General features: G+C 40.5%; 2 protein-coding genes across 5 annotated transcripts; both read right to left on the bottom strand.

The window, feature by feature from the left end:
* Positions 1-45: 45 nt before the first annotated feature.
* Positions 46-8,564, bottom strand: pias1b (protein inhibitor of activated STAT, 1b). 3 transcript variants are annotated; one of them, XM_034535296.1, is made up of 15 exons: positions 8,506-8,523; positions 6,967-7,061; positions 6,311-6,743; positions 6,028-6,112; positions 5,838-5,885; positions 5,582-5,672; positions 5,341-5,475; positions 5,126-5,231; positions 4,570-4,643; positions 4,097-4,257; positions 3,129-3,262; positions 2,864-3,041; positions 2,597-2,736; positions 1,858-1,895; positions 46-1,760 (listed from the first exon to the last, which is right to left on the bottom strand). In XM_034535296.1, the coding sequence occupies exons 2-15, from the start codon at positions 6,967-6,969 to the stop codon at positions 1,434-1,436; spliced, it is 1,953 nt and encodes a 650-aa protein (XP_034391187.1). In that variant the 5' UTR covers positions 6,970-7,061; positions 8,506-8,523; the 3' UTR covers positions 46-1,433. The 3 variants fall into 3 exon arrangements, with proteins under 3 accessions (XP_034391187.1, XP_034391186.1, XP_034391188.1); XM_034535295.1 differs by lacking the exon at positions 6,967-7,061 and having other exon boundaries at positions 8,506-8,564; XM_034535297.1 differs by lacking the exon at positions 6,967-7,061 and having other exon boundaries at positions 6,311-6,629; positions 8,506-8,527.
* Positions 8,565-9,234: 670 nt separating this feature from the next.
* Positions 9,235-16,602, bottom strand: skor1b (SKI family transcriptional corepressor 1b). 2 transcript variants are annotated; one of them, XM_034535648.1, is made up of 8 exons: positions 16,407-16,602; positions 14,215-15,953; positions 13,759-13,852; positions 13,556-13,660; positions 13,375-13,434; positions 12,908-12,982; positions 10,702-10,776; positions 9,235-9,948 (listed from the first exon to the last, which is right to left on the bottom strand). In XM_034535648.1, the coding sequence occupies exons 2-8, from the start codon at positions 15,934-15,936 to the stop codon at positions 9,851-9,853; spliced, it is 2,229 nt and encodes a 742-aa protein (XP_034391539.1). In that variant the 5' UTR covers positions 15,937-15,953; positions 16,407-16,602; the 3' UTR covers positions 9,235-9,850. The 2 variants fall into 2 exon arrangements, with proteins under 2 accessions (XP_034391539.1, XP_034391540.1); XM_034535649.1 differs by having other exon boundaries at positions 9,575-9,945; positions 16,407-16,578.
* Positions 16,603-18,068: the final 1,466 nt, after the last annotated feature.

Genomic DNA, 18,068 nt, shown 5'->3' on the forward strand with positions numbered 1-18,068 from the left:
TATTGAGTTATTGACATCATCTGATAGTAAAACAAACAGAAAATGTTACAATGCATGTCAAGCAACTATGACATCTTTAAATAGCATTAATTATATAATTACAAAAGAAATATCACATACAATGACAGCAATGCATATCCACAAATCAAACAAATGCTTAAAATATATATGATAATAAATAATCCTAATTGTAAGCACAAGTCAAGAAAGATAAAGGGAGGGAATGCGTCCATAATAACTTCAATGGTTTTAACTTCAGGGCCAAAATGCATGTTGCAATACACTCAAAGAGAATAAGTGATCACAGTTCCCTTACAGGCTGTTGCAAATACACTTAACAAAAAGGCTATGCATCCTGTGGCCTCAGTAAGGAACTGCATAGCACACAACAGGTGAGCTTTCAGGCCATTTGCAGGGACACGCAAAGCTGAAAACAACTGTAAGTGTCCCCTGCAATTGTGGACTATTCACTGCTCCACACAGCCTTTATGTAAAGATCAAGTGCTAAAATAACATAAATGCATCATGAAATGTCAAATTACCTCAAGTGGACCACAAACTAGCTGTCTTGAAACATGTCGTCTTTTGTGTATATTTTTGAGTGTAGTATTCCAAATAAAACAGGTGTGCCATTCATTTACACATTGGAAAAACCTGGTCTTACAATACTGACTTACTTCCAATTTATATGTATTTTAGGTATAGTCTAAACTATACACTATGGTTCATATTTGATTTACTGAAACAGGCTAAACGAGTGCTGCGTTCTGACGAAGAAGGATCTAGCATTTCAATTCTAGTGGCAACGGTTCCTAGAGGCATAAGGAATGCTTCTTTAAAAAACTGCATACATACAACATAACTTACATCATAAATAATTCCTTGACAATAAAATGACCACAGCATCAATGTTTTACAGAAAAATCTACAGTGATGGCAAAAATGGCCAGATCTTTCTGCTGTCAAAACAGTTTTGACAGAAATTATGCCATTTTGAAAATAAAGAAAGTGTTACACATTTTCCTGTGACTTGCCTTTTGCACATCTATAACAATGCCCATTTTCTTTATACTTTAAATATCATGTTACATAAGGTGTCACCTCATTGGGTTCTGTGCACATATTATACTGAAATAATGCAATTGACATGAAATATCAGAACAAAACTGTAAAAACCAGGTACAAAAGGTACAATATAATCAAAGGACCACATGAAGAAATGTGAAAAAGTCTTCAGTATTCACAGAAAAATATCAACTGAAGTAACTCACCGGACAAGAAGCGTCCTAAGTTTATATACATACGATAAGTAAAATTGAAAATAGATTTTCCTCTCTGTACATAGCACTGTATTCTTTCATCTTCCCCTTCCTTATTTACAAAGAACTCCTGTTCCCGAGGTCTCCCATCATGTCTTTCAGTTTTGTGTGGAGCTAGTCAAGAGAGATAACGTCAGATATGGAGCCATAAATGGCCGCCGCCGCTGCAGCTTCCACTGAGGACCTCGACAATCCCGAGATGGTGTCCCTGTCTCTGTCTTTGTCGCGGTCCCGCAAACTGCTGGAAGACACCAAACTACTGGTGCTGCCACTGTTGCTGCCCCCGTTGGTGGCGGCCAGCGTGCTGCTCCCCGGGGTGCCCGGCTGGTCCCGTAACATCTGAGGGGAGCCGTAGGGCAGGAAACGGTTCAGCAGCAAGTCGTGATCCTCCGATGCCGAAGCCGAAGCAGCTGCCGCAGCAGCCATCACCATGTTGTAATGCTAACGGGACCGAAAAGAGTGACCGTTAAAACAACAACCAAACATAAACGTACTGTAGTATGAGGCTGCTGAAGTTTATGTGTTTGAGGAAATATACCTGATTGTCGCCTTGGAGGAAGGAGAAGAAATTTAGATCTGCAAGAAAAGAAAAAGGTTCAGTCCATTTACTTTATTCTGGATATACACAACCAATATTCATAGTTACAAATTGATTTAACGATAAACCAACATCTCTCTTCAAAGATAGGTTTGCTTAGATTATCTAAGTCTGTCTTAAAACCAACTTGTATGGCTGGAATCTACATTGAGAGAATGATTGGTTGCTGTAATCATTCATCATGTCCATACTGGCAGTGAAATGATCCTCCCTTTGTAGTTTGGTCCAGTTTGGTGACTATGACACACAGCTTATGGAGGAAATTAAGGTTGGGTTAATTAAAAACCCTATCCTACTACTAACTCTAATACTATTACTACTACTACTAATGATAATTATAGGCGTGAAAGGGTGTAGCAGTGCATTTGAATAGCTGGGACATTATTATGTAAAAACTTCAGGAGTATACACTGTTTGTGGAAACAAAAAGAGGGATTTTTCTACAACAAAGACTCCAACGTTGAAAGATACCAAGTTGATTGAGCTCACTTAAGATTGTTTTGACATCTTGTTAACTTCAGCTTCACTTTAAAAGATATCTTGTTTTACAACCAGTACGGACAGAACAAATGAATACTGTGATCAATAATGTGACGTAGGTTTTGGGCATGTGATTATTGTATTAAGACAGACTCAACAAAAATCTAGACCTATCTTTTAAGGCAAGTAACAGGTGTACCTGGCAGGTCACTAGTTGTGTGATAATAGTGGCGATAGTCCTGGATAAGAGGCGGAGGGGGAGGAATGTAGCTGGTCTCCACGGTGGGCATGCTGGGTGCTCTGCTCAGAGGTGGGGATGGGCTGTGTAGGTTAAGTACTCTGAGAAGAAACACCACCACATCAGGTTAGAGACAAATAACACGGCACAACGGAGCTGAGAACAAAGATCCCCAAAATACATTTGCTTATGGTGATCTAACTTCCTGTTTATGGTTTGGAGACTCACCCCTTGCTTGGAGGTGGAGAGACAGGTGACATCGAGGGACAGGCCCTTTTAAGAGGCGGCTCATCATCTAGCTCCTCCTCTGAGGAGCTATCCAGTGTGAGGTCAATCACGTCAACATTCTTGCCGTTGTCTTTAGACGATCCCCGTTTATGCTCATGCGAATCTGTCCGAGAGGAATCTATATAGGAACAGTTAACTCACACTGTGCTCACAGCTCTCAATGACTGAGTACACTTGAAGAAATTGAAGTACACAAGCTACATACCGCTGTCTACACCATTGTACGACGCAGACACATCCTGCACCTCTCTCTTCGACCTCATGGGGGACCAGTTTCCATCTTCTTTGAACTGGATTTCATCACAGTCAGAACAGCTATTCAAGATTTCCATGAACAACCTGTGAAAACAGCATAACGTTTCTATACAGTGTAACAACTAGCAACCAGAATTACTAAGGCTTTAGTACTTCATCGTCTTACGTTTTGGGAAATACTGTGTTAGAGGCAGGTTATAAAGCTGCAATTCAGACGCTTTGGTGGTGGATTCGAATACAACTGAGATAATTGAATATGTTTCAGGAAAGTTGATGAAAGCAATAAATCTAAGAGTTTGAAAACTTATCCGGGACCAACACACTGCCCAGTGCTTTATCATTCCGTGAAGACGGATTTTCTGTTGAAAATGTTCAGAGTCTTTATCTTCTTTTTAATTTTTTCGCCAAAAAATAATGGTTCCAAACAAAAATTGTGGATAGCACCTGGAACTTTTTTTGGTACCACCTTGGTCGGGGTTCTAAGCGAGCTGAGCCGAGACTCGAAGGTAGAGTTAAAACACATCAGACCTCACTAGTGGACACAACACATCCTGCACAAACACACTACTTTTAAATAGCTGTGCTACAGTCAATTTTATTTGTTTACTCGAGCCAGATCTATAAAAATGTCAACCGGCGTAGACTATGCCATACAATTGACAAAGTCCAGATGTTGCTCTGTTTGATTGCCAATGAAAAGATTCACTGCCACTTTGAAGATGATGTCACAGCATTTTCACAAGTAATAGCAATGGTGATCAGCTGGGAGACCGTACACCGCCGAAGGGCTACTGTCTGCAGCGGAAAACGAAATTGTGAAAAGGAACTGGTACCAGAAGTGAGTTGACCAGAACCATGCAGTGGAAATGAGGCGTTAGACAGTAATCTACCAGGAATGTGTGATTGTGTTGTGCTCACCCGTCGATAATGAGGTGCTCATAGGGAGCCTTCTTGTCACAGACTGGACACACCCAGGTCGGCTTCTTCTCATTCATTTGGATGTAAAGTGTAGCATCGAAGCACTGAAGGTGAGAACACGTCAGCGCTCTGCAAGGGATTGTCAGCCTCATCTTCCCCAGCTTTACCACAAAACAAAAATAATACGCAAAATTAATGCTGCTTAGTTTTATAATGACAGAATATTGTAGGACAAAGCAACAGTTTTCCAATTAAGAATACATATGGCACATTTTGTCTCTAAATTTCTCAGCTAAATAAAAATTAATTTTTGCCAACTTAAAAAAATCACAATGCAAATAGAATTGTCAATACAGTTTTTGTAGATGGATTGAAAAACTAATTGACTAACTGGTTCTCCTGGTATTCTGCAAGCTACTAGGTATACTTATCACAATAACTACAACAAATAGGCAGTAGATTTAAGTATTTACAGGACACAGGAGAGAGACTCGTAGGCTGGTGGTGGCGATCTCACTCTCTGGATCAGCTGTTAATTTCTCTTTGACTGTGAGAAGAAAAAGAAATACACAATACAACAGTTATGACTTTGTTTAATCCAAGTGTGCTAATGTTAACTTGTTTGTCAGGATCTCAAACTACACCAGAAATAATCCTTGATCAATACATATAGAATACAATATGTATATTTACATACACACAACTGTCTAACCAATACAAAAATATGATTGGAGGAAAATGTTCTACGTTACGTGTATGCAAAAACCACAGTGGAACAACACCTGTTCAAAGGCCATTTTCAGGAATCGTTAAGGAACTGAACAACTTTGCAGAACTTGGTTCCTTTTTTGGGTTCTAAATTGAATCCCTGGAACTTCCAAATTGTAGTGACTACGTGGTCAAGTAGGCCACAAAAATGCACAGGATTTACTATATAATAGAAGTTACAATATATGTGCATCTTTTACTAACAGATGCAGTGACAACACCTGTTCTATGTTTTTACTTCAAAATCCAGAGGCAACTTACTCAGAGCTCTTGAGTGGTCAGGGTTCCTAATTCCTTTCGCCCGTAGTCTTTGCAACAACACTGCAGACGACTGCTGTCTTACCAGATAAACAGCCATGGAAAAACTCTGACAAAACAAAGATAAAAGGAGCGAAACAGTTACACCGAGGTGACTAATGTCCTACATAATGACCTATCACACTGGATTTAGAAAAGCTTTGCTTGAATCTTCTTACCCTCCCAATTTCTGAAGTCCATGACACCACAATTGTGTTGGCGACTGTGGTGGACAGTCGGACAAGAGAGGTTATGTTGATGGGGCGGCTGGGCCTTTTTGGTTCAACTCCATTTTTGGTTGGAGGAAGATATCCCTGCAGACAAAACATCAAACATCAGTGACCTTGAGTCTCAGTAACTGGTGGTGTGTTACACAGACACTTTGACAAGATAGGCTGACAACAAACTGTCTGGACTCACCGGGAGATTACAGGGTTTGCTGTTCACCTTCACACACAGATTAGGGGGGAAATGATCCTCTTGGGGACAGCTGGTCTCTGATAAACAAAATCTGAAAATGCACAAAAGATTATGGCGGGAAGCTGTGTGGAAAAATCTTTTGCACTAGTTGCCACTTTCATGTTTAATTTACTATTTCAGTTCTGTCAAGTGCAGCCCACTATTCACTTAACAGTTATACTTCTTGTATAAAAAGAGAAAAGTATGTTTGACCTACCTTAACTGAACTTGAACAGCAAAGTCACATTTGGTCCCAGATATGTCCCTAAAGAATTCAAAAATAACAACTTAGTTTACTCTGATTGCTTGCTGTGTCAGATAAACCATGAAACGGTACATTGAAAAATGGTTTTCACAGTATTATTTATTCTTTTCTCACATCTCTTAAAGATAAACTTTGTACTTACATGGAGCTGCTGATCTGTTGAACTTGCTGTGGTGTTAATGCAAAAGCATAACATGCTTCCTGGAACCGTTGGCTGTTGTCTGAGGCTACGAAAAAGAAACCAGGAACATGCCAGTCAGAGGGAAAACCTACAGAAATCATTAGGCTAACTAATGTCAACTTATATTGAACCTAGCATGGTTTTGACAAGTCATGGTTCAGATATCTGTGATCACAATGCTGCATCAATATGTAGATGAGGGAAAGGTGTTATTAGACAGCTCAAATGGAAGTGGTGGACTCACCCAGGCTGGTTGGCTTAATGAGCTCATCCAGTACGTCATAGAATGGTAATCTCTGGAGCTTGACATCAGGATGTACAGGGTGAAGGGCGGAGGGGAGGTGAGGCAAACCGAGCTCATGCTTAGGCCCAAGTAAAGAAACAGGCAGCAGAGGCGATGTGGAACCGTGGCTGTCAAATCCCAGCTGGGCAAGGCCAGCAGGCAGGCTGGAGGCAGAGTGAACACTGGGCAGCGCCAGGTCGACCGGCGAAACCATTTTGGTTGGGAAGCGCCGTCTGTAGAGCTCTTTGATCTTCATCTGCACTGGGGGACTGCAACCAGCCTTGAGTAGGTGGAGAGCTTTGGTCAAAAGTTCGTGTTTGCGCCCGTGCTTATTCCGTCCTGCATACCCCAACAACACTTGGAGCTCCGAAACTCGAAGGCTCATTACCATTTGCTGGTGAAAAATGCAGAGTGGGGAAAATGGTAAATTATTAAACCATGAAAAACTGATTTTCTTTACTAAGAGGTAAAGAAAAAAGGTTTCTTTTGTCATCAGACTTATCATTTAAAACATAATTCTTAAAATATGGCTTATTCATTTTCTTTAACACTCATAACATTTGCATTGTTGAGATATGCTTGGAACAGGAAGACGCACATTAAGAGCACCATCATACCATATATTTAACAGAAACGGCCACTCTGAGGTTGTTTCGGCAGAGATGGCCCTCTGGCTTGAAGCAGAGACCGCACGTAACTTCAACTAAAGTTCCTTTTTGCAAGGGTGTGTGGACAAAACAGCATGAGTATCATCATCATCAACAATCTATTGATTGGATTTTTCTTAGTACAGTGTAATGAAATCAGATAGAGCAACACCACAAACCTTAAAATCCTCATACCATTGGATCAACACCTTTGTGACACAGAAGCTATGAAACTAAAACATTTTCATATCCACGAAGGTCAAGTCTCCTTTGTATTATGTTACTGTTTGTTCCATCATAGAAATGTCTTGTGAATAACTGTGTTTATAAGGTACAATGTGGCACCACATGCAATTGAACACTCAGTGTTGCCATTACAAACAAAATCTGCAATAATGAAGTGCATATGAAAACACAACAATTCACTTTATCAATCAAGGTTATCTGCGTGTTAATTGCGGAATCCAATTAGCACTCAATGTGGAACTGCATATGGTCAACATTTTAGTAACTGTATACATGATAAATAGATATATACTTTATTCATCCCCAGGGGAAATATGTTAAACATGTGGATGACGCCGGATATCTGACCTGTTTATAGAATTAAGTGTTGCATAACACCAGATAAAGTGATGCATTTATATGTAGTCAATAAATGAGATGAACTTGAATGATATATGTTAAATGTCTTTTGTACTGTAAAGAAACAATACTGCTCAGATGAGGCAGAGGAGGAGTGTCCATGGTTCCGAGATTTGTTTAGGAAGTGAGCAGACCAAAACAAAAACGTTTAACAATGAGCGTTTTCTGTCAATTAAAACATAATTAGCAACATTAAGAGAGTAACGGTAGAAGGTGGAGGGAGACCGCGTAGATTTAGCATTTAGCCAACAGCGGCAGTGTGATGCCGGTGTAACGAAATCTGACTGAAATAAACCCTAATGTTACAGTATTTGCTTTATTTACTATATTTGAACATCAATCGCAAATATACGTTACATTCCCGCAACCCAGACTGTGAATAGTAGCTAGATTTCGTGGTCCATCGTCACATCCCATCTGAAATAACGCTAATGGAAGCTACATTGCGCTCATCTTCCAGGGAATAGACAGAGCCCAATTTTAAAAACAGACATTATGGCCCCCCTGGGGAACTACTGATAATGTCAAGTGGTTAACACTACACTGCCGTTAGGTGGAACACGTTGACATTAATGATGGTGTTCATATCTTTCTAAAAGCGATATGTGGCCTTATCTGCAGGAGAGCTCACAGCAGAAGCAGCCTAACGGAACGTCGGCAACAATAACAAAGCTAATGCTAGCGAGCTAGCCAGCCAGCTAACAGTTTGTCGGTCCACACGGCTCTGTTGTTTTTGTATTATATGCTTTGATAACCACATTATTGGGGTCTCTGCTGTCCAGTAACAATGGTGTTATGGTTTTTAATTCAAATCTCATAATATGAAACGTCTATTTGTCAAGCTGATGAAGGGGCTCTCTTTACCTTCAGTTCCGCACTCTCCGCCATCTTGTTACATTTGGTGCGCATGCGCAACAGCCAACCTCAAGGGACAGCGCAAATTCAAATTTGTGTCACTTCTTCCCCACAAACAGAAGGGGGCGCTGCTGCAACACGTAAAACTGTATTGGACATTAGGGTACAAGTTGTTATGCCTACCACTAATATACCATTGTATTTGTTTGAAGATTGTTGTACTGATCGTATAAAAGAGCTAGCACAAAGATACAACCGACTGTGCGTCGAGATAGTACATTATGTTTCTTCTTTTTCATTTGTATTTTATCAAACAATTAATCGACTATTTAATTAGTCATTACAGGAAATCAATGGCCACATTTTTTGATAATCGTTTACGTAATCAAGCGCAAATGACAAACATTTACTGATTCCCTAAATGTGAGGATGTGCTAGTTTTCTCTATTTTATATCACTGAATATTAAATAGGCTATTTTTGTTTTGGACAAATTGAAGGTGTCACAACGGGATCTGGGAACTTGTGTTCTAATCAATCAGTCGATCAAATAAATATCTATCAAAGTGTTTTCTCAAGCTTCTTGTTTTTGGCACTAAAACAACAAATGGCCTTAGTAATTCAATACACAAAGGTGAACTTTTCACATAATTTCAAAGGCAGAGCAAATAGCTTATCTTGAGATAAATGGGTAAAATAAAAGAATTCAACTCAAGAAAGGGAATTATGCACTGAGGGCAAGAATCCACATTTCTTTTAATAAATTAATATATTTATTAGCGATGAAAACAAATATATTAGGCTACTTGAACAAATAGGTTACTCTGAATAATATATGTCGGACCTAATTCAGCCTACTACTTCAGTGTTTTGTAAGTCTTCAGAGACAAATGGCTTGGTTTGACCGCTACAAATAATTACATTGTAGGCCTATTTCAATGCACACGTTTTTGTATGTTAATTCCCATAATTTGTTTAAAGTGCATTACATTTAAAGGAAGCTATTGGCCTGCAAAGAAGAACACAGCAAAAGCAGTAGGCTAATTCACAATACTGAGAGGATAAGGAGCAATGAATTGGCTCGTCAAATCTGCTATTATTGACAAAAAACAACGAAATAACAACTACAATTACAAGATACATACATTGTCATTGCACTTTGCCACAAATAATAAATATCATCAATGGTATAATTTCAGGAAAACCAATTACACTGTATGCAAGATGATGACATAAATAGTGAGGGTGATAGACATTTTATAATATTACATATATTACAAGTTAGTCTTCTTTTAACTTGATTCCTCGGAAGTTTGCCTTTGTTTCCTTCTAATATAAATGTGTAATACTCTGATTCAGGGCGGTAGCAGAGGAGATTTGAAGGAGCAGGATCCGCTGCAATGGCGAGGAGTCAACATCTTACACGAAAAATGATGTAATGCGTCGTGAGCTTCTATGAAGAAGGAGATAAAACAATCAATAGTGCACGTGCATGCGATGGTAAATCGGTCTAATGGAAACATATATTAAGCTACGACACACTTGACGTGTTTAAAGTATGCATTTTGGGTCAAACACAGTTACACAATAATAGGATCAATTGATTGAGGGTCATGCTCCAAAAAGGTCTTGATCGACGAGTCTAGTCTGGTAATTGTCTGTCTATGAGCCTCTGGCTTCAGAAATATAATCTGCCATACTGGCTGCTATTTCACTGATTTTACAATGACTTTTTAACTTCTGTTGAACAACACGAATTCTCTTTCTTGGTCCAACTCGCTGCACAAAGCGACTAGAGACCGGATAAGCACGACATAAAGACACAGGTGCACTGAGCACCAGCTTAATTATCGGAGGAAATGTTGTCTTTATTTGAGATGTCCATTACGTTAAAGGTTCATTTATGTATTCTAAATGGTAATGTGGGTCTTTATTTAATAAGTGGAACTTAACAAATTGATCAGGTCAAATGTGAAATAAATCAGAAGTGTTTTCCACACAAGTGATACGCGTGAATTTAATGAATGTTACGTATCAAAACAGCTAATTGAAGCCTAAAGACAACCCAGGCAAATCCTTGGTATCCAGCATACACAGAGCATGCCGTGCATAATGTCTGTCATCAATCACGTCGGTACACATGTCACAGTGAATCTGTGAGTCCACGCTGCTGCTGTATCCGCACCCTCTGCTTTATTTCTCTCACCTCTGACGATGTGAAGCTGCTGAACCATCTCCTCTCTATAGGAAAGTTCCCTTTTCATTTGATCCTGAAAATTATCTGAGAAAACAAATAGCAGACTTGAGTCACTAATGCGGTCAGCCGCCATAAAAAAACAAAACAATACTAAAACCATCAATGAAAGCCTAATTTAACACACACACACGGCGTTAATTTAGCTGTAAAATATACTTTGTAATTTACACAAATGTTGCTTATTAGTTTATTCATATGAAAATAAAATAAAAACCTTAAAAACAAGGATAATGAGGTTAGCCGGATGAAGTCCTCCCAATAGATTCTTGATTATAGGAGATTCATAACTTAATTATATTGATAACACTTAAAGAGGTCCGTTCAGAAGATTCTCCGCCGCCTCTTGAGGGCGCTGTTCTCAAGATAAAGCGAGACACCAGGTGCAGCCCTCATCTAGAGGGCTACAATCAAAGAAAACGTCATGCTATGCTGTGGACATACTTACATTTATATTTTCTAGTGGAGATAAGAAATTAAAATTGTTGTAGATAATTCAGTTTAGAATAATTTAACTTGAAAAAAATTCTACCTCATTGCTCAGTGTCAGAATATTTTGTAACAAATGCAACAATGAGCGTTTAAATTATAAAGTGTAAATGGAATAATTGTTTGTAAATGTAGGCCTAATCAAATCCTCATTGATTCTAAGAAAAGGACCTATGACAAATTTAATAATGTCCAGTTGAGGCATTTGTTCTGATGTTGTAAACAACATGCTTTCATTAGTTGTAATTGTATATTGTGCCTTATGACTTGATCCATAACAACCCACCTTTTTGGCTATTAAGAGTACAAAAGAGAGAATAAATGTTGAACGGAGGAAGTTTCACTGCTGCTATCCCCATTGTATTGTCGTGTCACTAGATTATGCGTTATCAAACTCCAGGAGCTATGTCAAAATACTCTAATGAATGCATGGAGATAATAAAAGTATATTCAAAAGTATGAGAAGCATTTGTACAGAGTCAAATGTACTTGGATTGTATAGCTTTTAAGTAATTTCTAAGACGGTCTTCTGACTTTGACACATGTGATGTTGCACCAAGTTGAGACAAAATAACTATAATTAATACACAACAGGTCATATTTGAGATATCCTTCTGGTAAAATAATCAGTATGGCACATGCTGTTTCGATGATGAAAGATGATGAATCATTTGCATCACATAGGTTGGTCTAACATAACCACTTTGAGAAATGAATACCTTTACAACATAACAGTTATTTGTTTTTCCCTTTCTAAGATGTTGCACAAATAAATACAATTTTACTTTGGGAAGTATAAGGTGGATTTCTTTCCTGCTGTTCTGATAAAACAGTTATGTGCATCACATCCATTCTCCATTTTAATGAGATTCTCAAATAGCTTTCTAGAAAAACAGATTTGAGCGGGTGAGACAATTTCAAGCATTTTGGAGAGATGTTAGTTTTTTAAATACTGGAGCAGTCAGAATGTGAGTGGTATTTTGTCTCATAATTCACCTGAGATTGATATGATGCACTCTTGTTGCTTCTTCTACAGTATATTAACACGTCTATATTAAGAAATAAGATCTCTACAGCACCGGTGTTGAGCTTTTATGTATAAAAATGCAGATATTCTGATAGTATTGCACACTGAATGTCTTTGTCACATTTGTCATTGTGTTGCCATTCAAAGCAGCTTAATATCAATCCGGATATTTAAATTCAGCTCCTTGTTTTTTCCAAATTACCCTTTCTTTTTTAAATGTTATGTATGTCCAAAGATATTTAAAACAAGTTATATAACCTTGTTTCTGTTTCTTGTTTCTTAGTCCCAAAATATTTGAAGTTTCTCCAACTAATTTGTAAAGATACAGGTATGTTTTTTGACTGAAGGTTACTAAATTGCTGCATGAAATAATCCTCTCAAATCTGATTAAAAGGGGTTTGAAAGCAAAAGAAGGACAGCGTGTCCCTGAAATACTTAGTATTTTTGGAAGAATGATGCCCTTTAACCGATTTGTTACTCCGCAGAGAGGAGCACGTGCAGGGTTCATGTTTTGGCATGACTCACACACCTGACAGGGGAGCCACACAACATTCACCAGAAGACTTTTGGGTCTATGTCGGTCAAATTACTAGAGATAAAAGCCCAAATATTGGAAAAGCACGGCTGCAGAATTTAGCTTACCTTTCAAGTTTTGAAATTCACGTTCCAGCTTTTTCCTCAGCTCAACTTGCTCTAACAGCTGCTTCTGTAGTTCCTCTAAAAAGCAGACAGAAATAGAGGACGTTGGAGGAGGAGAAGAGGTACAGCAGGATTCCTTCTAGGACAGTTTTCTATTTTTAATGACAGTGATGAGGACACCACCATCATTTACATCGACTATTCAGAGCAGGTCTTCCTGGGCCTGCAGTAAAAAAAAAAAATTCTGTTTATGCCTTTAATGTTTTTGGAGACGAAGGCCAAATAATCTGCCTCAAGTCAAAATAGAGAAAGGGAAAAAATCTGTAATTATACGTTTTATTAGATGATAATAATAATAATATAACAATCGAGAATTATTATAATTATTATTACTATAATTTTCTATTAATATTTTTTTTAAAGCTTGTTATCTTTCAATCCTTTTATCTAAAGGTAAGACATCGTCTTACCTTTTGCCAGACTTTCTATGGCTCTTTGTGTTGGAGGAGCTCTAGCTGGCGCGTTCTCGCCTGAATACACAGAAAATAAAAGATATTCCCCTATCTGCAAAAAGTAGACCACAAGCCTAATTCTTAAAACTTACAGCTCATAACAGATCAAATCCAACTCGCTGACCTCGGTGTAACTTACCCTCATCCGGCTCTCGCTGGTTCTCATCACTGCTTTGTTCATTAAAAGATTTCGTTTCGTTCTCCTCCACTGTGGAAGACGGCTCTTCTTTACTTGCACTCTCATCTTAAGAGAAAATAAATCGATGCAATTTTAACCTCTATTTTCTTTCTTTCTTTTTTTTAACAGCGAAATGTCTTCACAGAAACATAAAAAAGTCTAACCATTTGTTGTAAGTACTCCAGTCTTGTAATTCACAGGTCTGAACTGATACGGACTGCTCCTTTGTTGCAGCTCAGCCCTCTCCGGTGTGTCCACCTACAGAAGACAGAATCACCACTTCTTTGAACTCTTAGGGGTTTGGCAACAATAATTAGAATTAATAAAAAAGAAAATAATAATTAAAAATATACTCTAAGTTGCAGTGTGTATATTTTTATTTAAATGATTGATTTATGTTTCTTTTTCTTCTTTTCTAAATGTTGTGGACATGCTGTTTGTTGCTGCTGTTACACTGTTTTAACATAAAAGACACATTTGCCACAAGATCACAGAGATATCTGTTTAAAAAAAAAAAAAAAAAACACACACACACAAGCCAAGGAAAGAAACCCATTTGCAGAACACATTCGAGAGATATAGCTTATTATCGCCATGTTTCTCAGTTATAAGTCACTCACTTCAGTGAAAGACGCAGCTATGTGGGTCTCTGATAACCGCTTGTTCTGCAGTTCTCTGTCAGAGGACTGGGCCACGTGGAGGCTCATTTTGTGGGAATCAACCAGACTGCTCTCCTGCAGGCTCTTGGAGTCTGAGTTGTTTGGTGAAACGCTGTGAGCCAAGCCTGGGGGAGTCCGAGGACACACCGAGGACAGAGGCCGGGAGTTCTCCTCCTCCTCCTCCGGTGTTTTATTTGTCTCCACGTCCACGTCCGGCTCGCCATCGCTGTCCACGCAGGGGGACATGGACCGGTAGCTTGAACTCTCGCTCAAAAAATCCGGCGACAAATAGCCGGTGCGACACCCGTTGTAAGCGCCCCGGTTGCCGTACAGCTTGGCGATGCAGTCCGCGTCTTTAATAACAGGTCTGAACGCGGAGACGTAGCTGATTTTCCGGGGCGCGAGGGTCATCCCCTCCAGCGGCCTCGCCTCGTCCCCCGACTTGTCATCGTCATTACGCGTCGACTGAGTGCTGGAGCACCGGTCGTTTTCAACCATGCTGTCTTTGGACGTGTTGGTGCTCCGGTCGCTGTGCTCAGACATGTCCATGTCAGTCTGTCTCGGAGGACACAGCAGCTCTGTTGGGGGTTTGTGCTGAGTTTGTGGGTACGGGGGCATGGGCAGCGCGCCCGCCGCGGGCCAGAACATGGGGAAGGAGTGGTAGGCGCTGTCCTTGGTACCAGGCCACAGGACACCAGGGAGGCCCGCTTTGCTTTGCTCTCCCAGCACGCTGTCGTCCTTCTTCTGGCACAGGCCGAACGCTGGGAACCCGTACGGATGAGGGAAGAGCGGCGGTGGGATCTTCTGCAGCATGCCGAAGCCTTTACTGGGCACGGGGATGACTGGGTAGCTGCGTGTGCTCGTCATGCCGCCCCGGTTGTCCTCGCAGCTGAGGATCTTTGCAGGTATATCGGGTGAGTCTCGGGGACGGCTGTGTCCATGTGATTTTAATGAAGACTCTGACCCGCTGCCTGGCAGCGTCCTCTTGCGACTGCCTCCATTGAACATGGCCTTCACGTCTTCCCATGCGTGTAGTAAATCGGTCTGGCTCCCTTTATCTGATAATTTGAGATGCCTCCGCCAAGAATTAAAATTTGCTGCATCTGGCTGAGTGTATTTGGACTCTGGCGTGCGATGCGAGTGAAATATGAATTTATTTGGAGAAAAATACATGTTGCAATAGGAGCACTTGATGCACTTGGCCCTGGAGCTGTTATATCTGGCCGGGATGAAGTTGCCTCGACTCCCCCAGGCGCATTCGTGGGAAACGTCAAAGGCAAAATTTTCTGGAAGTTTGGGCGGCGCATGAGCTCCTAGGAATGACTTACATAGTCTCTCGGCTTCGCGTTTAGTGATCATCCCGCAGCGCCTGGAGGAGATTGGCATTGCACCGGCTCTTCGCAGGATCTCCAGCTGGACAGGAGTGCACTGGACGCAGGTGATTCCCAGCGCCACACGCCGGTTGTGTATCTCGTTATAGCTGTAAGTCTTCAACAGCGTGTTCGATATCTGGGCAAGGCAAAGTCTCTCCTGGCCATCTATCACCAAAGACACGATCGGTATTCCGTACAGCACCGTCTGCCCGACCTGGTTGGGCTTCAGGTTCTTGGTGCTCGGGTAGGAAAGTTCTTGTTTGGAGCTTGGTGAAGAGCTGGAGTCTCGTCCCGCAGGTATGGAGTCCATCCTTGGAGGCCTGGAAGCTGCAGAGACGACGTCCGTCATTAATACAAGTGGCCATATATATGAACAGAATCAAGTAAAGCTTTATACAAACCTATTAATGAAGCATTTAAAGCTGCTAAACATGCAAGAGAGGACAGACAATTGCAGGTCTTCATTTTGAGAAAATGGCATGCATTTATTTTTATTTGTGGGGCTAAAATGCTAATAAAAACAGTTTGTTATTAAACAATATGTTTAAGGTATGTTGATGAGTTGATGTTGATTATGTCGCTGCACTTAAAACTCCATATATTATTTATATTTGCCTGCACCTGCAGCCTTATTTCACTGTCAACAGCAGGTTTAAATTTGGATTTTTAAAAAATAATTTCAACAGACTGAGCGTAATATTTCGTTGTAATAACAGGTGCATTAAAGTCATTCCTCAAACACAGACTCTACTACCGTCGAATTCAGTTTCCAAAACTCACCTTTCTTTAATGTCCGCGCAGCTCCCCTCCGTCGTAAACGAGAAAGCTGAGATCAGGCCAAAGCCGGATGCGATGAGAAGTCTGTGCTGGAGGATGTCAAATATGTTTTCTTTAGGAGTGGGACGCAGTTGTCCGTGCACCACCGCCTCCACCACTCCCCTAACTCTGCTCCGATGTGGGTGCGCGCGGACGGTTTGTGTTGCACGAGCAGCAGCAGCAGCAGAGTCCACATGGCATGCAGACTGTAGTACAGCCCCCTCCCTCTACGACACACACACGCACACACACACACACACACGCACACACACACACACACACGAACACGTACACACGCGCGCGCGCGCGCACACACACACACACACACACACACACACACACACACACACACGCCACACTGCAATCAAGTGCACTCCCACTCACACACGCTGCATTAACTATGGATTCATGACCAATGAAGACGGTTCGGTTTGAGAGGTTGGTCTTGTAGCAGCCTGCAGGTCCACACAGGTCTATCATTATCAAACAAACACAATATCTTAACTAAACATTTTGCTTAATGCAACCTATGCATATATTTAAAAAAAAACATTAACATTAATCTGCAAATACTCTGCAGAGTATTCTGTCGACCACATTGCATGTATTCAATTATTTTTGCGCTTTCAATGTTATTGACATTGCGCACGGAGGATTGGACATGCCGCTAAACGCAGCGGGGACCCAGCGGCACATTGTGGTGCGCGTGGAGTCCGGGCCCGCTGATGAATGCTGCGTGCAGGCCTTCAACACGTGCTGGGTTCCCACGGATTCATCGTTTTACAAGCAACACTTCGCCGACATGCGTTTTGACAAGAAGCAGCTGCTCGAAAGGTCACTCTCTGCGATCTGCGCTTTGTTTCGCTTTCTGGGAGCCGAAGAGACAGAGGAACAATGCGAACAGCCTCGCGCCATAACTTTGTTAAGTCAATACAGCTTTGGGTGAATCTTTGTAATGTGGCAGCACGCGCGGTACCAACACTGATGTAAGATGATGAAGGAAACTCGACACGTTCCTTCTGGTCCGATGGACTTCAGTGGGACAGAACCGGGCAGCAGTAATGACAATTTGTTCCTCGTTATTCACTTATTTCAAGAGAGGAGGATATTGTTCGTGAATACAAAAGCTATACATATATCTGGTGATTGGCTTTAAAAAAAAATTAAATTAAAAACAATTTGTCTGGTCTAATAAAACTATAATTTGATCGTAAAACAGTTAAGATACTAAATGTAAATCGAAATGATAATTAACAATTTTACTGTTATTCGCCGAGTAATAAAACAAAAAAGTTGGCAAATCGTATTAAAAAATGAACATGTGAAACCTTTACGACTTTAAAATGTGATTTGTTATTTTTGCTGGAGAAGAAAGAATATCATGACAACTATAATTTCGCTTTCTTTTGGAACCAAGATCAATGTTTCAAAGATGCAGTGTGAACATGCAGATACATTTAGCTTGAGAGTAAAAGTCCACGATGAACAGACTGTGATCCAACTTGAGGCGTGTCTGCACGTCAAAAGAGCAAATTCAAATCAAGCAGCTATATCTACTCCATCTGCTTATCTATCGATTATTGAACGTGTATGTCCTGGTAAACCTCGATTGTCATCAACACAAGC

The sequence above is a fragment of the Cyclopterus lumpus genome, chromosome 6 (genome assembly GCF_009769545.1).
Source record: "Cyclopterus lumpus isolate fCycLum1 chromosome 6, fCycLum1.pri, whole genome shotgun sequence".
NCBI lineage: Eukaryota > Metazoa > Chordata > Actinopteri > Perciformes > Cyclopteridae > Cyclopterus > Cyclopterus lumpus.